At 44.0% G+C, this 24,764-nt stretch overlaps 3 protein-coding genes and 1 non-coding gene across 13 annotated transcripts in view; all 4 read left to right on the forward strand.

The window, feature by feature from the left end:
- Positions 1 to 235: 235 nt before the first annotated feature.
- On the forward strand, positions 236 to 7,643 carry ZBTB26 (zinc finger and BTB domain containing 26). The gene is made up of 2 exons (XM_053996344.1): positions 236 to 308; positions 2,175 to 7,643. Exon 2 carries the CDS (start codon positions 2,185 to 2,187, stop codon positions 3,499 to 3,501), a length of 1,317 nt encoding a protein of 438 aa, XP_053852319.1. The 5' UTR covers positions 236 to 308; positions 2,175 to 2,184; the 3' UTR covers positions 3,502 to 7,643.
- Positions 7,644 to 7,717: 74 nt separating this feature from the next.
- On the forward strand, positions 7,718 to 11,572 carry ZBTB6 (zinc finger and BTB domain containing 6). The gene has a single exon (XM_053996345.1). It carries the CDS (start codon positions 7,902 to 7,904, stop codon positions 9,198 to 9,200), a length of 1,299 nt encoding a protein of 432 aa, XP_053852320.1. The 5' UTR covers positions 7,718 to 7,901; the 3' UTR covers positions 9,201 to 11,572.
- A 260-nt stretch (positions 11,573 to 11,832) lies between these two features.
- The window catches only part of RC3H2 (ring finger and CCCH-type domains 2), a 31,244-nt gene continuing 18,312 nt past the window's right edge, over positions 11,833 to 24,764 (forward strand). For 4 of the 10 annotated variants that reach the window (XM_053996130.1, XM_053996131.1, XM_053996129.1 and 1 more), the window contains exons 1-9: positions 12,350 to 12,694; positions 19,092 to 19,388; positions 20,753 to 20,870; positions 21,316 to 21,549; positions 22,383 to 22,558; positions 22,661 to 22,861; positions 23,242 to 23,374; positions 23,603 to 23,721; positions 24,096 to 24,208. In XM_053996130.1, coding sequence (XP_053852105.1) covers positions 19,158 to 19,388; positions 20,753 to 20,870; positions 21,316 to 21,549; positions 22,383 to 22,558; positions 22,661 to 22,861; positions 23,242 to 23,374; positions 23,603 to 23,721; positions 24,096 to 24,208 — 1,325 coding nt within the window. In that variant the 5' untranslated portion in view covers positions 12,350 to 12,694; positions 19,092 to 19,157. Of the gene's footprint in view, positions 11,905 to 12,348; positions 12,695 to 19,091; positions 19,389 to 20,752; positions 20,871 to 21,315; positions 21,550 to 22,382; positions 22,559 to 22,660; positions 22,862 to 23,241; positions 23,375 to 23,602; positions 23,722 to 24,095; positions 24,209 to 24,764 lie in introns of those variants that run through there. The other 6 variants (XM_053996124.1, XM_053996128.1, XM_053996126.1 and 3 more) reach the window with 5 other exon arrangements.
- Positions 23,039 to 23,152, forward strand: LOC128817896 (small nucleolar RNA SNORD90). Its single transcript, XR_008440327.1, has one exon. It is a non-coding gene; the product is annotated as a small nucleolar RNA SNORD90 (small nucleolar RNA).

The following is a 24,764-nucleotide window of genomic DNA, read 5'->3' on the forward strand; positions in this document are numbered from 1 at the left end:
GTCGCGGTGCTGGGCTGCGGTGGCGCCTGTAGGTCCCGGCGGGCCGGCGGGGCGCGGGCGGCGGCCCCGGAGCGCGGCGCGGAGCGGCCCGCGGCTCCCGCTGCCCCCGCGGGCCGCGCTCGGAGGGCGGCCCGGCCCGGCCGGGGGCGCGGCGGGGCGCGGGGCCGCCCGGGGGGCGCGGCGGGCGGCCGGGCCCGGCCCGGCGCCGGGGCGGCGGCTCACGGCGGGTCTCCTCCCCTCTCTAGGTCCGTAGCCGGAGGCAGGAGCGGCCGCGGGTGCCAGCGCGGGGACGCGGCCCGACGCTACAGGTACCTGCTCCTTCTCTCCCTCCGTCCATCCCGCGGGGCCGGGCCTGGCGCGGACAGCGGCTTCCCCCGCTCTCGCAAAGGGCATTGCGTTTACATTGTTTTGGGATGCTGCGCGGGCTCCCGGCTGAGCTGTGCTGGAACGTTCTTTTCCCGGAGCCCGGGAAGTAGATGTGAGGGGCCGGGGCGATCCGCGGTCGGTAAAGGCCGAGGAAGCACGTGCTTCCAGCGGGGAGCCCTGCGCGTCCGACGGGAGCTTGCCTTGGTCTGCCACCCTGCCGAGATAGCGGGTTTGGGATTCATTTAGTGCTCTTTTCTCCTGGGGATCGGTACTAGTAGAAACTGAACGCGTGCCAAGGCAAGTCACAACTTTTCGATATACAGTTTCTCACGATGTGGCTTTTGTAGTCTGCCAGAGACAGGCTGAATGGCTGGAATAGCTGTGGTTAACAGCACAGTGTAACTTTAGCATGGGTGCTTTAACTGCATTCATACTGTATACATTTCCAAGGTGGAAAAAACAGACTCACAACTGAACTTCCCTCATCCTTGTCCAGAGAAAACACATAAAGAACCAGTTTGATAATGCCTAAAATTCACTGAAGATATATCAGGATGATCTGTTCCTGTCGTTTATATTTGCCAAAGGCTGTTGCCTCTTAAAATTACACTTTCAGCCCTAGAAACAGGGTCAGTCAGGCAGCGCTGAAGGTGACTGAGAGACTGGGTTCTGCAGATTCAGCAGAACCAGTTGTACTGCAGAACGATGCCCCCCCCTGCTTCCAAACTGTCCCCGGTTTTTTAAGTCTTCTGAAATCCTTCCCTAATTTTTGCATGCCATACACTGGAAGATATGCTTGATGGGTGTGATCAATGAGGAGGTTGTGTCTCCAAATGCTGTGTGAGCTGCAAACTGAAAAAAGCCCTGATTATTGACAGATGCTTTCAAAAAACATTCTTTGAATACTTGTCTTGTGTGGGCACAATGCCATTCCTGTGTGTACACCCAGCTGACACTTCATGCCCCAAGAGAGCAGTATCTGCTTTTATCTGTAAACTTCAAAGCTTCCTTCTGAGCTTTATGTGGTGTTTGTAATAATTGGGAGGTGTAAGTTTTGCTTTGTTTTGTAATTTTATCTAACCAAATCTTGCATCATTTAGTCTCCTGTTATTTCTTCACTTCCTGCAATCCTAGTGCTTTGGCAGGATTGTGTGAGCAGTGTTTCGTCCAGAATCAATGTAGTCTTATAAATTCTTAAAGCAACTGTTGAAAGACAAAATAACAGTACTTGGTTTATGGAAGATCCACTGTTCTTCATTCCAAGTCCTATCAAAACAAGAACAAACTTCCTAGAGAAGTGATCTTCCAAAGAACAAGACTAAACACAAGGCTTACTTTATTTCCCAGGTATTCAAAACAGGGAGCCTAGCAGAAGCCATTGTGAAGACTTTTTCTGTAATCTTAGGAAAAGCCAAAACAACACACAACAAACCAACTCCTGCAGAAGAACTTGAAAGACAGTCTAATGTGATAAACCCAGTGCTGCAAAACGCAAAGCTTGCTTAAAATACAGTTTCCCTTTACACCCTAACTCTTTGGGATATTGCTTCAGGAGAATTTTTGTCATAGCACCTCTACTTAATATTCAGGCTTCATTAAGTTAAAAAAAAGGTAAAAGTTATTGTAATGTGAGATGTAAACTTGAATTTGGTCTTACTTGCAATGGACTTCAGTGTGTACCTAGGATAAAAAATATAACGGCTGATAAACACACACTTTGTATATTATTACTTTAAATCTTTCTAACCTACCTTTTAGAAAACAAAAAGTACTCATTGTTTGTTTTTTTCTCTGCTGCTTTTCCTTAGGTGTGCCAAAATGTCAGAAAGATCAGATATTCTTCATTTCAAGTTTGACAACTATGGAGATTCAATGTTACAGAAAATGAACAAACTGAGGGAAGAAAACAAGTTTTGTGATGTCGTGGTCCATATAGATGATGTTGAAGTTCACGGGCATAAAATTGTCTTTGCTGCTGGCTCTCCTTTTTTAAGAGATCAGTTCTTGCTGAATGACTCCAGAGATGTAAAAATCTCCATCCTGCAGAGTTCAGAAGTGGGGAGACAGCTGCTTCTCTCCTGCTACAGTGGCACTCTGGAGTTCCCTGAAATGGAGCTGGTGAACTACCTGACTGCTGCGAGCTTTCTGCAGATGAGCCACATCGTGGAACGGTGCACTCAGGCCCTGTGGAAGTTCATCAAACCCAAGCAACCGCTGGAGAGCAAAGAGTGCGAACAGCAAAGCGACTCTTCTGAGCTGAAGGAACATCAGGGAGACGATGACTCTCTGCAGCAAGACTCGCCTTGTATTCAGCCTTCAGAAGACAGCATGGACATGGAGGATAGTGATATTCAGATCATCAAGGTGGAGTCCATCGGGGAGGTAACAGAAGTTAGGAATAAGAAGGATCAGAATCAGTTTATTTCTTCTGAACAAACTGCACTGCATTCCTCAGAGCCTCAACACTTTCTTATCAACTCCACTGTTGAGAACAGAGCAAGTGAGATAGAGCAAAACCACCTCCACAACTATGCCCTTTCATATGCCGGCAGCGATAACATCATTCTGGCCTCTAAAGATATGTTTGGGCCTAACAACCGAGGGATAGACAAAGGCCTCCAGTGGCACCATCAGTGCCCAAAGTGCACAAGAGTATTTCGGCATCTGGAAAACTATGCTAACCACTTAAAGATGCATAAACTATTTATGTGTCTGCTCTGTGGCAAGACGTTCACTCAGAAGGGCAATCTCCACCGGCACATGAGAGTGCACGCAGGCATCAAACCATTCCAGTGTAAGATCTGTGGGAAAACGTTCTCTCAGAAATGTTCCTTACAGGACCACCTCAACCTGCACAGTGGGGACAAGCCCCACAAGTGTAACTACTGTGACATGGTCTTTGCGCATAAGCCCGTTCTGAGGAAACACCTTAAACAGCTGCACGGTAAAAATAGCTTTGACAATGCCAATGAAAGAAACGTGCAAGACATAACGGTGGACTTCGATTCATTCACATGTAGCGCTGCTACAGACAGTAAGGTCTGTCAGCAGGCTGATGCCAGCCAGGTACTGGATGCAGGGAAGCTGCCTCAGGCTGTGCTCGGTTTAAGAAACGATAGTACCTGCGTCAATTAAGCAATTAAAACTCGCCCTGTGTAGGGATCGTGACTGAGAGGAGCAAACCGTTGGTTTGGCTTCTTCCCTAAACTAGTGGCGTGCCCTGCAAGGCTACAGATGGTTGGATTGCAAAACCTGGCAGGTCTTCAGCCATCGCTCTTAGTCTTACTTGATATTTTCTGTGAATAGCAATCCTCCTTCAGGTTTCTATGTCTCTACTGTGGATTAAGGGGTTAATTGTTTCATTTCTCTCTGATTAGGAGACTCAAGACTAACACCTTTTGAAAGACTGTTGCTGTGGGCTGCAAGTAAACCATCTGCTGTGCAGTTAGAGGCCTCTCTGTGTCTGGGCAGATGGAGGAAAGCAAAGAGGACAAGTGTGTGAGATAACCCGATATTTTTTTTAAAAAGCACTGGATAACTGAAAACACTCCATATACTCAAATTTAAACTTACCTCTTAAAATTACCTTTCTCTGATCTTACCCCTAAACTCCTGCAGTTGAAATGAAGTATTTTTGTGTCACTTTTTTGCCCTTTCTAAACCTATTTCAAGAACCTTCTGCTGCCAATCAATGCTCTCTTAAAAACTCTCAGGGTTTTTAACCTCAACATGCATTATGAAAAGATGAAACCCTAAATGATTTGGCAGGGTTAGCTGATCATTGCATAGAGCTGTTCAAACTGAGGATAAATTGCAGCTCTGGAATGTGAGAGGCTGGTGCCTGGAGTGCAAATGTGACCTGTTCTTACGCTGGCATACCTGGGATTTTTAAAGGGCACTTACCAGTGCATGTACTGAGACAAGCTAAACACTTCAAAGCTAAGAGTTATCCTCCATCTTCCGTAAGTTTTGCATCACAAACCACAACAGCTGTTGGGTTTAGAGCAAAGCTGGAGTGGAGAAATACTGCTTTTTGACACTGTGAAAAGAATCTTTTTAAAGCTGCAATGTGTAACAACTCCATGATTTTATTTTTTTTTTTTGCTTTTTCCCCCCCTTAGTTCTTGTACGTCTCTCCTTGATGTCTAATAAGGGCCACTTGTCACTTAACTTTAAACAAAAATACCTGCTATAAGAACTTAACATAAAGTTTTTTGATTTCCTTAATTTTTTGAAGTGACCATTAGTGTTTTACAGATCCTAGGATGAGATATAGGTAGCACAATTTCTATAGGTTAATAGATCAGCTATTGACTGTACTCAGCAATACCTCTTGTATACCGCCTTAAACATCAAATGTAGCGGGAATGGCATGTTAATTTGGATTCTGGGATTATACCACACTGCTTCTCAAAAGTGCTGTGGAATTATCCGCATCCCAGTCAGGCTGAAAGAAGCTTAATTTATCTGAGGCACACCATTCCCAGTAGAACAGCACTGTTAGTACTGAAGTGTAGCATAGACTAATAATCAAATGGCTGATCCTCGGCAGAGAACTGCTGTTTGTGTTTGAAATAAGGATTTCTTCCAGTGCAGCTCTTTTCCACAAGGTTTGCCATGAGGCTGAGATTATGCTTCCTACCTAAACGTAGTACTGTTGGTGTGTTTGAATGAGGGGTGGGGGTGAAAGGCTGCTACTGTATGGTTAAAAATGCTAAACAGGTATGACCAAAGGTGTGTTAGAGCAAAAAGTGTTGTGTATGTCATTATCAAAAGTTGGTCTTGCTCTTCAGTTCTGTGTGTGTAGAAGTCAGGATTTCCTTACGCAGACATTACACTGATGGACGTTAAAACTCGTTAATGTTGCAGAACGTTTTCAGAAATCCACATACTTTGAAGTAGAAAAAGAAGGTGATTCTGTGAATCAGTTTTTGCAATTGAGTTCTTGAACTACTGCACTTGACTGTTACACGAACTCTTACATGGACAGCTATGAAGTAAGCAAAGGAAATTACATCAGGGCATTCATCTTTCAAGTTGTAGCAAATATATTTAGGCCTAAAGTCTAACTATTTGAAACTTTTTAAATTATTGTTCAGGTTGCTGGGGTAGAAGATAGGTTTGCATGGGAAGAACTGTTTTTCCTCTTGAAGCCACCCACTTTCAGAGTTGTTTTGAACTAAATTTGACTGTGACAGTTGCATCTGACGCTTGCATTCTGTCTTCAGGCAAAATCTTCTGTATTGTTCAAACATTTTGATAATGTATTATTCACTAAATGGAAATAAGTTATAGTGCTATGTCAAAATGAAGACAGACGTGGAGAATGAGAGCTTGCAGAGCCAGGTCAACGTGCTGTAAGGTACTAGTGAACAATCCAAGGCAATATGAATATGGATACAAAAAAGGTCTTCTGCCACAGAAAGGAATAAAACTGCACAAATGCTAGAAAACATGGCAGCAAAATGGACAGTATTGAAAGTCTTGTCTATCTGGAAAGTTCTGGTTTTTGTGAAGTTATGAAGCTGTAATGTTACTATAAGGAGAATACAGCTTGTTGAAGTAGCTGTGGGTGACTTGAAGCTGATATGAAGAGACAAGGGGTTTCCTAAGAAACAAAAGAAATCATTTGGTCAAGATGCATAGGTGTTCAGTCCACCCTGTGCTGTGGTGATTTGGACGTCTGAGAAGGCCAAGACTGCTGGGCTGCTCAGTTAAAGGCTGCTGTGGTCGTTTGGCAAGAGCACAGCATAAATAAATAGGAAAAAGCAGAAATGCAGAAGACTTTCTTCACTGAAAATGGACACATCTGTTGGATGAAAAGTGACTTTTACTAATGTCTGCTTTTGGCCTGGCAAAAGGGTGCAGACCAAAAGATTTATGCAGGAGATGGCTGCGTGACTCCAGAAACACTGGAGCTCTGAGGGCAATACGCCGATGCAAAGTGCACTGGTGGTAGAGTTCATCTAGGATTTGCCCCTATATGGAAAGACAAGTGAAGAGTATAGAAGAGGTAATAGAAAAGCAAAATCTGGCTAATGCTGCTTCTCTGAATTACAGATTAAAATGGAGTGAGAATTATGATAAATGGAATATGCAGAGGCAGCTCAATTATAGAATAAGGTGAACTTAATTGTCCATGTATGTAAAATGTTGTCTTCATTGCAATGTCCCGAGTAGTGAAAGATTAGATCCGTTGGTTGTTGCTACTGATGCTGCATATTCAGATGAGGACTATGGCAGTTATCATAATCTGTGTGTTACTGTGTAGAATACCATTTGCTGGTAAGTGGATAGTCTCACAACTTAATGTGCTGTACAACTTCCTGCATATCCTAAAAATAACTGAAGTCTATTACAAAAGTATTTTAATAACTCCTCAGTATATTAGGAATTTTTTTTTTAAGTTGGCATTTTATTTATTTATATTATATAGAAGAAGGAATTTTTAGAATTTAGGTTTGCCAGAGGTTTGGGCTCACCACTTCTCTGAGTGATGGTAGCTTGTGTGGCATGTGTTCCTGCAGCACATGCTGCAACTGCACAGCCTCCTGCGTAGATCAGGGATGAGTCTTTCCTTAATTTATTTTTCTTTTAGAAGACATGTTTTGCAAGTTAGTAACTGATGAATTTGAAGTGTCAGTCTTTCTCTCCCCTAGCTTTTTGGCAAAATTTAGCTGCCGCTGAACTTTTGTTGAAATAACGTAGAAACTGTGTGGGACTGATTATAGTTTTGGAGTCACTTGGGAGGAGGAGTAAAAGTGAGGAGGGAGAATCAAAATGTGATGCAAACTGAAACTGTTGAGAAAACTCTAAAGTCACGTTAAATGTTAATTTTTATAAACAAAGAGGGGGACATAGTGGTGCCTCCAGACTTGGTAAGGGGTGAGAAGGCAGGACAGACGCCTTTCCTTTGAGATTGTATAATCGATGGACTGAGCATTAGCTACCTCTTCACTGACTGGGCAAAAGTCTTACACTACGTGTGATAACCAAAGCAGGCGGGTCAGCGGCTGCCGGGCGATGTCCCGTGGCCGTGAAGAAGCCAGCAGCTCGTCCCGGCGGCGTTCGGGGCGGCTCTTCGCCGTTCCCCCGGCGCGTCCCGGCTGATGGCGAGGAGGAGCCCCGGTAGCCGCTCCCCGGGATGCCTTACGGGGGCGGACACGTCGCTACCTCTACCGAACGGTGGGCGAGGCGCGCCCCGGCGCCGGTGCGGTTTCCCCCAGCGGCAGCCGCTGTAGCAGTGCCAAGTCTTCTAATAAACGTGCTGCTAACTCTGTCTGCCGCCGCCTCTCATTTCCACCGCGGTCACGGCGCACCGGGGGCGGGCGGGCGGAAGGGGCGGGCGGGGAAGCTGTTCCGGGGCGCTGCGGCACCGGCGGCGGAGCGGCACCGGCTGCGGGGAGCGGCCGGGGAGCGGAGCGGGATCGCGGCCGGCGGCAGGCGGCCCGGGAGCACCGGGACAGCGGGTCCTGCCGGAGGCGGGGGTGGGCTGCGCCCGGCGAGACGCTCCGGCGGTGCCCGCGGGTCCCGCCATGGCGGCGGACTCGGAGGTGCTGCACTTCCAGTTCGAGCAGCAGGGCGATGCCGTGCTGCAAAAGATGAACCTCCTGCGGCAGCAGAACCTCTTCTGCGACGTGTCCATCTACATCAACGACACCGAGTTCCAGGGGCACAAGGTGATCTTCGCCGCCTGCTCCACCTTCATGCGGGATCAGTTCCTGCTCAACCAGTCCAGGCAGGTGCGGATCACCATCCTGCAGAGCGCCGAGGTGGGCAGGAAGCTGCTGCTGTCCTGCTACACGGGCGCGCTGGAAGTTAAGAAAAAGGAGCTGCTCAAGTACCTGACGGCCGCGAGTTACCTGCAGATGGTTCACATTGTGGAGAAGTGCACCGAGGCTTTGTCCAAGTACTTGGAGATCGACGCTTCCATGGAGAGCGGTACCCAGGCTGCTGAGGGGTGCCACTCCTCGGATGCTGAACTAAGGAGCGGGGGGGATGAGGTTTTAGATAAAGATTGTGAAATAATCGAGATCTCTGAAGACAGCCCAGAGAATGAAGAATACCCCGTGAAACAGGAGGATGGGGATGGCGATGGGGATGGCCCACACCCTGCAGCGCAGAGCTTGGTGTCGGAAAGGAAGGACACAAAATCCCCAGAAATATCAACAGTGGAAATCGGGTATAAGGATGATGAAATCTGTATCTTCAGAATGGATTCCATGAGTGTGGCGAATGTAGAAAATGATCATTTTCCTCAGCCTTGCACTTCCTCTAAAACAAATTTATATTTCCCAGAAACCCAGCACTCCTTGATAAACTCTACAGTTGAAAGCAGGAATACAGAAATGTCAGGAAATCACTTTCAGGCTTTTGTTGGTGATAATCCAGAAGGAACTTCTAGTGGGGTGAATGGGTTCCAGAGCCTGGAGGATTCTGGCAGCTCATGGCGGCACCAGTGTCCAAAGTGTCCGAGGGGCTTTCTGCACCTCGAGAACTATCTCAGACATCTGAAAATGCACAAACTCTTCCTGTGCTTGCAATGTGGCAAAACATTTACGCAAAAAAAGAATCTCAACAGGCACATCCGGGGGCACATGGGGATCCGGCCCTTCCAGTGCATGGTGTGCTTGAAGACCTTCACGGCCAAGAGCACGCTCCAGGATCATCTCAACATCCACAGCGGGGACAGACCCTACAAGTGCCACTGCTGCGACATGGACTTTAAACACAAGTCTGCTCTTAAGAAGCACTTGACTTCTGTTCATGGAAGGAGCAGCAGCGAAAAGCCAAACCTGAACACTATTACAAAAGTTAAAATAGACTATGATTGATAGCTGGGCAATTGTGGAGTCAGACTCCACAAAAATCTCCTGGCTAGTGAAATTCTACATGCAATTCCAGTTCCAGATCCCCGTGTAAAGGAGAGAAGCACAAACAGTGACTGGTGATCCAAGACAGGCCTTGGAGCAGGAAACCTGCCCGCTCCGTTAAGGTTGCTATTGCTGTCCGTGAAAAAAGGTGTTTCCTAGTTGAAAGTAAACTGCAAAATACGGGAAATTATTTCATGCTTCTCTTCTACTATACTGAGCATATCCTGGTTCCCCGATGATGTTTTATATTCCTTGTTTCAAGGGCAGGCACTGCTGACTTTCAGACTATTACTGATACTGCAATAAGCTGAAGCCTGAGCTATGGTGTTGGTGACAACAGCTGAGGGAAGGGGGTGTTTGTGTTTATTCAACGAGTCAGTTGTTCCCGTCCAGTTCCTGGATCGTTCATGGTGAAATCATCTCCTTCCTTGCCCAAACTTTGCTAGATCTTCCAGAAAGAAGGTGTGTTTTCATACTCAAGTCTGTGACATTTAAAGACACACAACAAACAAAAACTAATCAAGGAACCTTTCAGTTTGTTTCTTGCAAATAGAGAATTTGTAAAAGAGAAAAAAAAACAAACAGTATTGCCTTGCAGTTTATTTGTAACTGGACAGTCCCATGGAAAGGACTTGCTTTTAGTTTTATCAAGTTCTGAATTTTTATAAACTTCTTTCTTCTAATAGTGGGGGTTTTTTTTCTGTCATACCAATGTTTTGCACCTGTATTTGATAAGTTTAGTCCTGTTTGTTGCATCATAACATCTGCCTTCATTTTTTTACAGATATTAGCTATATGCACTTGTGTGAAATTCAGCTGTGTGCTGTTGGGTAATCACAGTTTCAATGCTAATTTTGAAAACCTGGCATTTCTGTCTGACTAGCAATGGCTTAGACATAGAGGTCTCATACCCTGATTCTGTGACACGGTAACACAGTGATGATGTGTGTTTGCAGAAGTGTGTTTGTGCTTTGTCAAAGGTCATTTTAGTTTCATCACGAGCATCGCGCGCCCTGTGATGCAGCCTGTGTCTCTGGCTGGTACCCGTTTCTTCCACTTAATGTAATATGAATAAAGAGTCATTTCAGTTCTTAATATGAGATAATGGTACTTAAAACTAGCAAAAAGCAGTAGTTCTTAACTCCTGTCTGTATCACGCTTTCCTTCAAGTTTCAGAAGTGCTGTTCCAAGTTCTTGCTCCGAGTCCAGAAGTCTGGCCCAAATGCTTCAGAATCTGGCTGGCTCTAAAATCTAAGACAATAGTTTTTAATGTCAGTTCACTTTCCTTCCCTGTGTCTGTGAGTGCCCCAGCCTGTTTGGGGTTTTATTGATCAGCTGCGTGAGGGGTTGGGCTGTGTACAATGTCCACCGTGCACGTTCCTGTTACTACTTGTTACAGGCTTATTTTATCCTGTTACTTGTTACAGGTGGGTTATTTCCTTCATGAGCACTTCCCTGTGTGCCAGAGGGGAAACACAACCTGATCTTTTGAAGTGTATCTTCTGTGGGAGCAGGTTCCAAGTTATTTCGGCCGTGCATGTAAACATGAGAGGGAGCTGTGTTGTGTGAGGGGCCACCAGCATGTTCTGTTCAGTGGCTGCAGTGTCTCAGTAAGCTTTGTGGACAAACCCTGGTCTTGTGCACATGTTCACGTTAGAGGAGTTTCCTCTCCCCTGTCTGTACATGTAACCATGCCCTGTCACAACACAATAAATGAAATGCAAACAAAGCGTTGTGTCAGAAATACACCTTGTTTTTTCTGATCGCAATTAATAATGCTGTGCATACCTTAACAGTATTTTGGCTTGCTGTGTTGAGTAAACAATATGTAGTAAACAAAACACGGTGTTCCAGTGGCGGTCATTTAGTAACGCGTTTTTCTGTCCTTCAGAGGGGTCTGTCTGACCCACTTGTGCCATGAATTCTTCCCCCTCAGCAGTCACAGCTCTGCACCGCCGCGACCTTGGCTAAGGCTGTGTTATCTCTGCGTGACCGGAGAAGCAGCTGCAGCTCCCGGGTGTTGCCGCGGGGGCTGCCGTGCTGGGGCAGCAGCGCCAGAGCTCCCCACACCTCACGGGGCCCCGCCGGCCTGAGGCGGCTCGGGGACAACCGACGTGGGCCAGAGGGCGCCGCCAATCCCCTTTTCCTCCTCAGCGCCGGCAATAATTAAGTAATCAATTGCAATTTAGAACGACAATTAATAACCGACACTAGCGGCGAGAGTTCCCGATTAATTTTTAAAAGGACAATAAGTAATCGACGCCAGAGGCGAACGTTGCGCACCGCGGAACCGCTGAGGCGGCTCCTCCCGAGGGGCGCCGCAAGGGGGCGCTGGCGGCGCCGCCCGCCGCTCTGTCACGCCGTCTCGATGACCCCCCCGCTTGCCCCTGGCGGCGGGGCCCGTGCGGCGGGCGCATCCGCACCGCCGTCTCTATGGTAACTCCCCCTCCCTCCCTCCCTCCCTGCGCGCGGTCACGTGCGGCGCGCGGGTCTCGCGAGAGAGAGAGAGCGGCGTCGCGGGGCGTGGCGGCGGGGCCGCTGTCAGCGCGATGAGGCGGCGCCGCCGGGGCTCCCGCCGCTGCCTCCGCCGGGCCGCGCGCCCGCCCCATGGCGCGTGAGGCCGGCACCGCCCGACCGCGCTCCGGCCGCCGCCCCCGCCCAGCAGGTACGGACCGCACCGCGCGGCTCGGACCGAGCTGGGCGGGGGCGGCCGCCGCGGGGGACGCGCTGACCCGCCGGGGCCCCGCCCGGCCGGCCCCCCCCCCCCGCCCCGCTCCCCCTCACCTCATCACCCCCACCCCCGGTCCTTCCTCTGCCTCCCGGCGCCGCGGGAGCCGGGCGGGAGCGGCGTCGGGCTGAGCCCGTCCAGTGCGGCCCGTCGGGGACCGCGGGGGTGTCGGCGCCCGGCGGGCCCCGCCAGGCCGCGGGGCCGGCCCGGGGACCCGGGCAGCCATTTGGTGGCGGCTCCGAAATGACGGCGGGAGCAGGGCCGGGCAGCGGGTGCGGGAGCGGGAAGCCAGGCCCGGGCCCAGGAGCGGGAGCAGGGCCCGGGCCTGGTGCGGGAGCGGGGCCGGGCTCGGGTGCGGCTGACAGCGGCCTGCGGACGGGGCGAAGCTGCGGGAGCACTCGCGGGGCCGCCCGGCGTTCCGGGCACCGGCAAACGGAGGCAGGAGCTCCCGGTGCCCTCCCTGGCAGCCCCTTGGGGAGCCGCAGCACCGGGCAGTCCGCGCTGAGGTGCCCCCGGCACCGGGGAGAATCGCACCGGAGCCATGAATAGTCCCAGTGTGGAATGGTCACGGAGCTGTGCGTTAGGGTAATGGTGGAGGAGAGTCGTGGTGGGAGACTGCGCCCACCGTGTCATGTTTGAAGTGTCTTGAACACAAAAACACCAAACAGCGGAGCAGGAAAAGCGTGTCCCGGTTCTGCTGATGCTCGAGGTGCACGGAGGGTTCCCAGTTAAGTGTAGGAGTCAGCACAAAGCACAGAAGGGCAGCAGAGTGGTGGGAGAGTGACGAGTGTTCAGTTCATCCAGGGTTCAGAGCGGAATAGCATGGATCTGTAACGAGAGAAAGTAATGACAAAGTCTAGGCGGGCAACCAGGAGATTTTCTGATCTAGGCCTGTTTATTTTCCATGCCAACTTAGAATTTTGTTTGGGTTTAATTGTAGGTCCTGTAGCTTCTTGTGTGGTTGTTCTCTCATGGCCATTATAGCTACATCATAATAATGAAACTAAAATTAAAAACAGTCCTTTGGATTACAAGGGTGTAAATTTGCAATTGTGGCAGAAGAGATCTAATTCTAAATGGGAAGCAAGCAGTACAGCTGTAAATCTTCTGAATCAAAATACTAATCTTTGACCTTTGGTCTTTCCTAAACATCTGTGGAAATACTAGAAATTGAAACTTTTGTTGCTGGTATAAGTATTATTCCATGAAACACGGAAGTCTTAATTTTTTTAGTGAATCGTTTTCCCAAGACCTTCATGCCTTTTTTGTGAAGTTCTTCTTGTTTCTGCATTGTAAGCAAAGCTTTCCCCAAGAAAAGGTGTTTTTATTAACTTGTATTTCTGTCTTGTTTGAGGTTGTGGCCATTTCTCTCAAAAATACTAAATTCTAACAAATTTTAGTGTCAGTGCTTTAGGTATCCCAAAGTGAAGTCCTGATCCTGAGTGTCGATCTCATTTATTTAAGAGAGATCAACACTCAATTTTGTTGCTTTAAAATAGATAAAATATTTACAATATCCAGATGGTAATAGCTGATAGCATTTGTTAGTAGTATGTTACATTTCATTTGGTGATATTTTATATATCCTTAATGGGATGAATGGTCAGGGAATCTCTCCTTGCTGACTGGACAAACCTAAGGAAAGGAAAAAATTATTTGTCCACGGGCATCTCAAGTCATTCTGTACAACCTTTAAAAAGGCTTTCCAGCTCCTGTGGAGCCCTGTGTTTTCTTGCCTACATCTCAGAATAGAATTGGTATTTCATTAAAATGGTTTACAAAATACTAAAATACAGAATTTCTCATCTAAAAAAAATTATAGTTTAAACATGGAGGTCACGTAAAAAAAAAAAAAGCTTGGAGAACTAAGCCATACGTGGGAGTCCTTATTCACTGAAAATATTACTGAAAAGTTAGGAGTTCTACACTGTATCTCTTCTTGGAGTAACTGTGTCAAAGTAGATCTGCTTGGAGAGAGTTCAACTGATTTGGGTGGCAAAAAAAAAAAAATTCATTTATTTGCCCTTCAGTTAGTCCTGAAAAGTCAATACTGTTACAGAAGCTGAGTTGGTATCAGGCTGGTGGCAAGGACAGGCTCTCCTTTCAGGGACACCTAGGAAACACAAGGAAAAACCCACAGTGGCATTACATAAGTATTTAGGAAACTTTTAAAATCTGCTAACATGATTTGTGGTAGGAAGGATTGAGCTGGTGAGAACTGCTGAGTACAACACCCTGACTGGTGTTGGTTTGGGGTCAGTTCACCCTGAATTGAGAGAACTTTGGCAGTCACTGAGCAACCACAAGCATAAATTTATATGGTAGCCCTGTTGATGGGAATTACTCTTCAGCCACATGTTTTAAGGAGGCAGAGGGGATTCCAGCTTTGATTTTTTAACCAGTTAACAAGAGAATCCCCTAAGCATTTCAGCAAAACGTAGTCTGGGTACATGTAAGTGTTCAGATCTATGTTTAGGAGACGAGGAAATGGAGTGAAGCTATCAGGGAAGTTCAGGTTGGACATTGGTGAAAGGCTCTTCCCCCAGAGCGTGGCCAGGCACTGGAACAGGCTCCCCAGGGAAGTGGTTGTGGCACCAAGTCTGCCAGAGCTCCAGGAACGTGTGGATGACGCTCCTGGACACGTGGTGTAGTGTCAGGTCCTCCTGCGAGAAGCAGAGCTGGACACGTGTCCCTTCCCACCAGGACTTCTATTGGTGACTTTTCTGGAACTTGAATTGGGCTGGAGGCACTCGCAAGAGCATTAATGTTCAGTGAAAGAATTGCATTGAAATGCTATATCTAATGGTCATTAGAGACTTTACATATGGAATTTTCACATGATGTAAAGAGATTTGCATGTGACAGATATTATGGAGTGTAGGCATAGAAAAGGCACCTCAGTAAAGAGGATTTATTTCAATTTCGGGCCATCATAGCTGAATGATGCAAAGCTGTTACGGGGATGGTCCTTCCCTAAGCCTTTAATGAAGCCAGTTTTTTAGATCTGTGGATGATGGCTGTTGAAGAGAGCCCTTCCAGAGAATATGTTAATGCTGATAATTATATTACGTGATATGTAAGTTTTTGACCCAGTCAGAATGCTTTCAGGAACTACATAACATAGGAAGGAAAGCTGGAAAAAGCTGCCTCCTTGTAATGCAAACCAACCATTCATCTTCATAAACGAACAATTTTAATGGAGATTACTTTAAAAAAGAAAAGAAAATTCCATGATCTCTGCAGTCAGCATTAAGAGCAAGTCAATATCAAAGACTCTTTAATTTAGTGATTCAAAATCAATTGAATTCTAAGATTTAGGCTTAAATCCACAGTAGGATTGTAATTGAGCCTCAGTTGTGAAAATGCCGTATAATTTCACAAGTTTTCCAAGCGTTTCCTTCATCTGTGGAGTAGACTTCCCTTTGTTCAGCACTGACAGAATTATTCCATGTCTCATTTTCACCCAAGCTCTGCTTATTTGTCTTTGCTCATGGCCCACAAGGGACCTGATGGAGGCAGCCTGAGCCGAGCTGAGCTGACGCTGGGGGGAACTGAGTTAAGCCATCAACCCTTTCTGTGATAAGGAGTGAAACTTGTCTGTCTGCATTTTGGCAAATGCCCTGAGCGAGCAGTGTGGGAGAGGAACTGACTAACAGAACAGCATGGTCGCCTAAGCTTGGTTTCTTCAGGAAATCAGAATTGAATTCTGTTTATCATGTCCAGAGGTTGCTGAGTAAGCATAATGATTTAGATTAGTTGTAGAGAATGTCTTGGGATTAGGTAGTTAGAAGTTAATATAAAATTGTTAAGGACATCTAAATCTTACAACTTTGATCATTTGTAAGTGGTACAGCTGTTTGAGGAAGGTCTTGAGGTTTCACTTATCTCTCCTTCCCCCCCATGTTCCAATTTCATCAGATATTCTGGTCTAAAATGAGAAAATCAGTCCATTATCATTGTTACTCTGATCCATTGCAGCCATTACTGCAATAGGAAAATACTACTGTTTTAAAAACACAACATTACTCAGCTGTACTGGTTTTTATTATTACATAATTTCTGAACTTGGGCTTGTACGATTTTCAGTTTGTCATCTGAAGTATCGCTTCTGGTAGTAATACTACAAAACTAATTGTAACTTCACTATGTAATGATCTGTTAAGTAACAACTGCCATGAATTTTCAGACTGCTTCCTTGTATGTCTGGCCAGTTTTGTATCATGGCTGTATGTATAGTTTTGTATAAATGGCTGTTTTGTATCATCAGCCATTTCTATGGTTTTTTTGGTTTTGGTTTTTTTTTTTTTTGTTTTTTGTTGGTTTTTTTTTTGTGTGTTTTTTTTTTTGTTGTTTTTTTTTTTTTTTTTTTTTTTTTTTTGGTTTTTTTGGGTTTTTTTTTTTTTTTGCAGGGTGCTTCTACTTTGACAGGGAAGAGGAGCCCTGTGTAGTGTAGAGATAGAGAACACATCTGCCAGAATGAACAGATAGACCAAGGGTAGTTGTTCTAATGGAGTGTGCTGCCTGTTAAAAACAGAATCCAAAGGATTTCTAGTTTACCTTCTTTTTTTTTTTTTTTCTCTCCTCCTTGTGTTTGCTCTGTTTAGAGTGCTGGAGCAATTTGTTCTTCAAGAGGACATCCCTGAAATACATTGTTTCTGACAAGGAGCAAGAATCTATTAAACATTTGGCTTATGCTTTTTGTAGGAGTTGACATGGTAATTAGGAGATGTGAGATTGTTTTCCTACACACTGGGGTGTAAGAGTGGCAGCAGAGCTGGCAGGCTCAATAAAGTATGGAGATTCCTCCCTGTATGGCTGCTTGAAGTTTTGGGAGTCGAGAGCTTTTCCCAGCTGTTTGCTGGCTTAATTAGATTTTTTTTCCTGTCAAGCAATCTGAAGGTCAACACATGCTTAGCAGAATCTGTCGTTTAGGATGATTAAACACCCAGAGATAGATTTTTAAAAACTGGTGCTGCACACTCGAAGAATCTGTTGTGTTCATTTCTATGCTGGTCAGGAAAACAACTGTATTTTTTAAAAGCTCATAACCAGAGAAGTAGTTTCTTGCAAGTCTCTGAAGCACCTGTGGAAACCGAACGTGGGTATTGTCTCAGAGCAGAGATCCCTGCTCTGAGATAATTAATGAGCAGTGTGGACACAGGGACTGTTTATTAGGAGCTCGTTAGTGACATACCAGCAGTTGAGCTCTCTGTGTGCCAGCCTCTTAAACTTTTCCCGGTGTGAGTCATGACAGTCACACACTTCCCAGAGTGTTTGGTGCTGTTACCTGTGTCTTGCAGTCAAGTGAAAAAGCACCACTATCAGCCCTAGGTCAGCAGTAATGTTGGTGTCTTAATGTTTCTGGTAGTGCTGCAGAAAGCTTTAAGGGAAGTGTTTACAGACAGGTTCTGCAGTTCTGTACATCTCTTGTCTGGCTGTTTCAGAAGGGAAGCAGATGTGCTAAAGGAAATGGTGGGATTTTTAACAGAGGAATCAGAAATCTTTCTAGGCCTGTTGGCTCAGTGTTTGGCTTTATTCTTATTTATTTTGCTTTTAAATTTCCTTGGTTAAAAGACATGTAGCAATAGCATATTAAAGATGACTGGGTTTGTTCATCCCTGCTAGAGCTTCGACTCTGTTTTCATAGAAGCTGGAGGAAAATCTGATTTGTCCAATACATGGGAATTTTCTGGCTTATGTTGGAAGTGTAACCTCAGCAGTTTGGTTTTGAGAGGTTCAACTTCCAGTTTGGTGTGTTTTACTATGGGAATTCATTTGATGCAAAAATTGCTGCATAATATTGAAAAGCTCGCTGAGATAAGGACATCTTGTACAAGTATCCTGTTACTTAAAGGGCACTGAATGTTCATAGTACTAAATAGGATTTCTAAACAGATGGTCATAATTAACATAAAATACATCCACAGATAAGATTCTATTTGGTCTTCTAGTAATTCTTTGAATGGTCTGGTACTTTGGCATTAATTAAACCATAGCACAGCCAACAATGGAACTTCAGTAAGGAGTTTCTGAATTTGAACACAGAGGGGAGATCTCAGCTTCCTCAGAACAATTACCTTTTTTCTGTCATCAGAGTAAAAAAAAATAGAATGCTAAACATGTAATTAAAACATTTGTGTATTTGCATTTGTAACAAGCTTGTTCATAGCCTTGAAGTGACCCAACTGGTCTGTAGGTTGCCTAGAGAGCAAACACGGTGGCAGATCACAGCCCAGGGTGGGGCTGCTCCCTCCGGGGTGGAGCTCTGAATGCAAATCGTGATGATGGAAGCTTGGATGAGAACGGTTTCGATGAACTTCTTAGGCCCGGTACCTTTTTCAGGAATGTGACTTATAGAAGATACAGCAACAATCTCCAGAAAGCCATATTTTCTTTGAAATACACTTCTGTAAACAATTTATTTGGTACTACTGCACAGAGTGAGACGTTTCAAGAGACAAGGAAGCCATCTGAAGCTATTGCTTGCCTCTTCATAGGTTTTGTCCTAAATACCTGGGTTTTACATACATCAAAGATTTTCTTGCTGCGAGTTCATGGACATAGTTATATGTAAGATAGAAACATGAAAAGCAAAATTGCACGCAGCAATCTCTGCCCTTGAGTGCTCCAGTTCTTGCAAGAAAGGTGGAAGTAACATGAGAATCATAAAACTAAAAACTGGTCTCTCACTCTTTTAGTGTTTTCTTATGGCTCTTGATATTTGTTAGTTGATTTGTATTTTACAGAAAGAGAAAATGTGTTTTTAAAAAAGCAAAGCTTGGTTTGGTGTCTGATTAAGTCTGAATAAGATCTGCAGAAGGAAGGTGTTGTTTTACTTAATTTCAAATGAAAATAACATTCTAAACCACACCCCTCCCCCCCAAAAAAAATTAATGCCATTTATTGGGAATGAGGTAAACTTAGGGTAGTCTGCATTTAGTTCATGAGCCTTTTTTGATACAGTTGTTAAACTAACCCAGAGTTGGGTTTTTTGAGTACTTCAGCATAAGTACTCAATTTGGTTTTGTTCTTGGTAATATTGAAATTGTGGTCTGTTTTTTTAATTAGAAGTTATTCTAAATTGCCAGAAAGCATGTTTTAAATACTCTGTTATTCACTTACAGCTGCCAAAACATAGTACAGTGAAATAATGGTCTTCTAGCCTGCTAAACAAGTGTCCAGCTTCCAAAATGCCTGTGCAGGCAGCTCAGTGGACAGAATTTCTGTCCTGCCCAATCTGCTACAATGAGTTCGATGAGAATGTGCACAAGCCCATCAGCTTAGGTTGCTCTCACACCGTGTGCAAGACCTGCCTGAACAAGCTCCATCGCAAGGCATGTCCTTTTGACCAGACTGCCATCAACACGGACATCGATGTGCTTCCTGTGAACTTTGCACTCCTCCAGCTGGTTGGAGCCCAGGTATGATTGAAGCACCTCTTTGTTTTGCCACTTGGTGTTGTTGCCTTCTCCGTGCCAGTTGCAATATGAGTGCTGCTCTTTCTTCCTCATTTTAGCCCAAATAAATGGTAAAGCTCAACTTTGGACTCTCTAGGAGTCCATACATACTCTAAAAGCAACTTCACCATTTCAGGGGCATCTTCTCATAAAATGAAAACGTGTTCTAATTGTAACCTGAATTCTGATTTTAGAAGGCTCTTGAACTGTGACTGGAGAAAAATTCCCATTGGGAAGCAGACAATTATCTTTCCCAATTGTCAGTAGAATGTGTGAACCTGCAGACTGCACTCGTTCATCTTAGCCTTGTGAGAAATCTCATTCCTAAATGTCACATGTTTGGAAGTGGCTGTTTAACCAAGTTCCAGAAGTGTGTGTGTATAATTTTTTTTTTTTAAATATGCTTGATGATGGCTTTTCAGTTGCGTTTGCAGACACTGGCTAATCAGGCCAGGAATGTTCCCTGTGCTGTCTTGTAGCAGTGGCAAAACAGTGATTATATAATCAGTACTGCACTTTATGGAGACTAAATAAGTCTCTTCCCTTATGCTGATTCATGTGCTTTTTCATGTTACTCTCTCTCTAACACCTTGGTGAGGCAGTAAGAAGATGTTATTTACTTCGCTTTTTCATGTCCTATCACGTGCCTTGACACAGCTATTGGTAATGACATTATGTCAGAGTGTTTTTGTTTCTCAAGTTCACGTGATCCTTTCTTCTTTTTTTATGTGTCAGATCACTGGTGTAATCTTACAACATTTATTTTCATGGTCTCCTAACTTCTTGCAATGTATTTTTAACAATTTATTATGACTAGCACTCCCTCTGTTTTCCTTATCTGACCTTGTTACTCTACTTCAATTTTTTTTCCACTGAGTTAAGTTTCCTGCTTCTTCTCTGGGAAGATTTCAGTATACCCAAATGATGCTTAAATAATTTTTAATCTTTGCTTTATTATATTCCTGCTAGTTCGTTTTGTCCTATAGTTTTTTTTTGAAGTAAATCATGCTGATCTGGTATACTGATCACCTTCTCAGATCTTGTGTTCTTCATCTTTTAGACGTTGGTTATTGTTTTCTACCCTACTTCTGTTTTTAAGGTGTTGAGTAATAACAAAATCCATCTTTCATCACGCTAATCCTCATCTTGGGCCCTTTTTGTTGTTCCTTATGCCATGTACGTGCCCTGGGTGGGTCCTGTGTTTCCCTGCTCTCAGAGCAGTGCACATCTGCAGTGTTATGTAATTAATGGTGATGTGGGTACCATCGGAGAGGTCAGCCAGGTGTATGTAATTCTGCTCCCCTTTCCTCCCCCTTGCATTTTTTTAGGTACCTGATCATCAGACAGTAAAGCTGAGTAATGTAGGAGAGAACAAACATTATGAAGTAGCAAAGAAATGTGTTGAGGATTTGGCACTCTACTTAAAGCCATTAAGTGGAGGAAAAGGTGAGTCTCTGCTGAGCAGTGGAATTTTGATGTAGCTTGCTTTTAACAGCATTGTGTTTTCAGCACTGATTCTAAATGTCAGTGAGATAATACTCTCATTTTTCTAATAAAATTGCCTTGTGTCTTTAAAAGCTTATTTATACTTGTGACACTCGTTTGTGGTTTTTTTATTTTAAGTTTACAAAATACTCTAATAATATTGCCTTGGGGCTAACTTTGTACTGAAACTGAACTTTCCCCAAAGGATGACTTTGATGTCAATTTAAGATTTTAATTAAAGTTCTTTTTGATAAAGAATTACATGGAGTTGCCTAAGAGAAGGGAAGATACCTGTGACTGGTATCGAAGTCCTAGAGAAAGACAGATACTGTTAGACATTTTTTTGTCTCACTCAGATGAATTTGATGAGAAGCACTGCTTTGCCTTTTTCTCCCTCTCTCTGAAGGTGTTGCAAGCTTGAATCAGAGTGCACTGAGCCGTCCCATGCAGAGGAAGCTGGTGACGCTGGTGAATTGCCAGCTGGTGGAGGAGGAGGGTCGGGTCAGAGCCATGAGAGCAGCTCGGTCGCTGGGAGAGAGAACTGTCACAGAACTCATCCTGCAGCACCAAAATCCTCAGCAGCTTTCTGCCAATCTTTGGGCTGCTGTCAGGGCACGAGGGTGCCAGTTTCTAGGACCAGGTAAGGGACCTGTACATCTGCAACAGAATATGTTTAGCTGTACCTTTTCTTGACAAAAATGTTTTGAAATTTCTTCTGTTCAGTTGAAGATGTTCTGCCAGAAAGAAAGGAGAAGGGGGAAACAAAAATAGTAAAATCTTTGGGCATAAAGTTTTTGGTTGTTTCCCCTGCTGGTCCATTAAATCTTCTTTGAAATTGTGAGGAAGTATTTCAGAAATCCTGGCAAAGAGGAGTCAATAAGCACACGCTGTGCACAGTTTGTAATGGAGTGTAGCAGGCTGGCTGTACTGCTGCCTGTTAGTGGAATTGAATAGCTGTCAATGCAATCAGCCTAACCTGAGCTGCAGCACACTTTTGAAATTTATAATGATTTATATTTCTGATAGAAAACAAATTCATGGTTAAGAATGCAGCTAAAGCAAGCGCAGGAACAAGGAAATTCTCTTTAAAATAGAAGTTGTCCTCTCTTGATTCCTGTAACTGTTGATAGCATTCCAGTACAGTTCCCATATTTATTTTATAGTTTCATGGTGTGGCATTGAAGATGTGTCCAAAAGAACAATGGCTACAAGACTGCACAGTGGAGAAAAGTATAAAAACTGATGTGCTTATTACTGGAAGTTAGTCTTAGCTCTAAGTTTGCTGTGCTTAGAGTGGTTCTAAATATTTCTTCTAAACTAGCAACTTTCTCTAAAAGCTGGTTTTTTTTAGTAAAATAAAAAGCAATAAGGAATTACATTCAAGATGATTTAGATGTTCCTGCTTACCTGTTCAAATACAGTAACCTTGCTGTTTTCTGGAATATATTTAACTCTCATTTTTGTGTGTTAAAGCTATGCAAGAGGAGGCACTGAAACTTGTATTACTGGCACTGGAAGATGGCTCTGCACTCTCAAGAAAAGTTCTGGTACTTTTTGTTGTGCAAAGGCTGGAACCAAGATTTCCTCAGGCCTCTAAAACAAGCATTGGTCATGTTGTGCAGCTACTGTATAGAGCATCATGCTTTAAGGTAAAACACCACTATTGTGGTTTGTGCTGTGCAGCTGTTTTTTATGATGAACATGGAGATTTTTGGTTAAAGAAGGAATGTTTAACTATTACCTTTTATTAGGTCACTAAAAGGGATGAAGATTCTTCTCTGATGCAACTTAAAGAAGAGTTCCGGAGTTACGAGGCTTTGCGGAGAGAGCACGATGCCCAAATTGTTCACATTGCCATGGAAGCAGGACTTAGAATATCACCAGAACAGTGGTCTTCCCTTCTTTATGGAGACCTGGCACATAAATCACACATGCAATCCATTATTGACAAGGTTTGTCAAAGGGATGATTTTAGTATCTTTGTAGGATTAGTTTTGACTATTAAATGTTACAAGAAAAATCAAAGAACTCCATGAATTAACTTCTTGTTCATAGTCCTATCAAATATTAAGTAAAACTAGATTGAATTTTTTTCCCTGATGTAGCATATTCATCATATGAAGTACTTTAATTAACTTTTTGGTGTCTTATGATGAAGCTTCATAGGGCAGATTCTGAGTTGAGAAATAAAATTTCTCTCCACTGATCCTCTCTATATGCCATCTGAAGACACTATAATATTGCATTTAGGAACCAATGTCATGAATAGCTTTTTAAGATTAGTGATTGACAGTTGTAAGATGCAGCACACTAATGCTCCCTTTATTTTCAGCTTCAATCTCCAGAATCTTTTGCTAAGAGTGTACAAGAATTGACAATTGTCTTGCAGCGCACGGGGGATCCTGCAAACTTAAACAGGCTGAGGCCTCATTTAGAGCTCCTGGCAAACATAGATCCAAATCCAGGTATGCAAGCAAGCTTTTTAAACCTTTCTTGGTATTCTTCATATCTAACAAAATAAATTATTCCATTCCTGGTTTTGAAATTCCCATTAATAAACATAATAAACTCTTCTTCAGGGCTCTCTGAGTTCGGTCCTAGTACTTGATGTTGTAAAGTAATACAAGATGTGGCTCTTATTTATAATACTGGAATTATTGACAGAGTGACAACCCTGCTTTTCATCATTTTAGATGCAGCATCTCCAACATGGGAGCAGCTGGAAAATGCGATGGTGGCTGTAAAGACTGTGGTCCATGGGCTGGTGGATTTCATTCAGAATTACAGTAGAAAAGGCCATGAAACTCCACAGGTAACCAGACTTGATCATTGCATCATGTCTTAATGTACATTTACTGGGAGATGTGACTTTGAAGAATTACTGTTGATTTGAAATATTTATGGCCTTTCTTGTGGGATAATTGATGATACTGTTATTTACTGCATTCAGATTTTGAGAACCTAACGTTTGTGAATATGGAATGCAGCAGAGCTGGCCATAGAGAAATCCATACAAGGACAACTTAGCCCCTCAACAAGGAATGTCCTTGTTTTTCTGATTAAAAATGCAAAATGTAAAAACGTGCCACGGATGTATTTTCTGTATTTTAAGCCTGCTTTTATGTGAACGTCTGATAGATGGTAAGAGGAATGTCCTGTGTTTTTTGTTTGTTTTTCTTTTTTAAGCCACAACCAAATAGCAAATACAAAACAAGTATGTGCCGAGACCTTCGACAGCAAGGGGGGTGTCCAAGAGGAACAAACTGTACATTTGCTCATTCTCAGGAAGAGCTTGAAAAGTGAGTGTGAGAGACTTTTTCCTTATTCTTTTTTTCCCCTCCTTTTAATTTAAATCCAAGCAATCTATAGAGAAAACATTCTCTTCTGTACATTCATTCATTTGGAGGGACTCTTGACATGACAATTCTTTATATGAAATTGAAGATACAGCAAAGCAATGTCTGCAGACTAATTCCAGTTTTATTTTTTATTTTACTCCATATGAGGTAAAATTTCCTTTCCTGCAACTGAGTCTAAGCTCAATGTCTTTCAAGGATTGGTTATATTACCTACAAGAGAGAATGTTAATTACACTTTATTTCATTAAGGAGTGAACTGAGTTACTGAACAATATGCAGCTCTGCATTCTTGAAGTTGTTTTCACCCAAATGCATTTTCAAAGAACTGCAGAATGGCTCCTATAAGAGGAGACATGACTTCGGGTTCCAGTTGTTGAAAATAAGTTTGTAATTTTTTGGTGTCATGTTCCATGTCAACCTCTTCTTTTTGCTAGTTTTGCAAATTCATTAAAAGCACTTTTTGTACCATCTTGTCTTTTGTGTGTTTGCACGTTTG

The sequence above is a fragment of the Vidua macroura genome, chromosome 21 (genome assembly GCF_024509145.1).
Source record: "Vidua macroura isolate BioBank_ID:100142 chromosome 21, ASM2450914v1, whole genome shotgun sequence".
Taxonomy (NCBI): domain Eukaryota; kingdom Metazoa; phylum Chordata; class Aves; order Passeriformes; family Viduidae; genus Vidua; species Vidua macroura.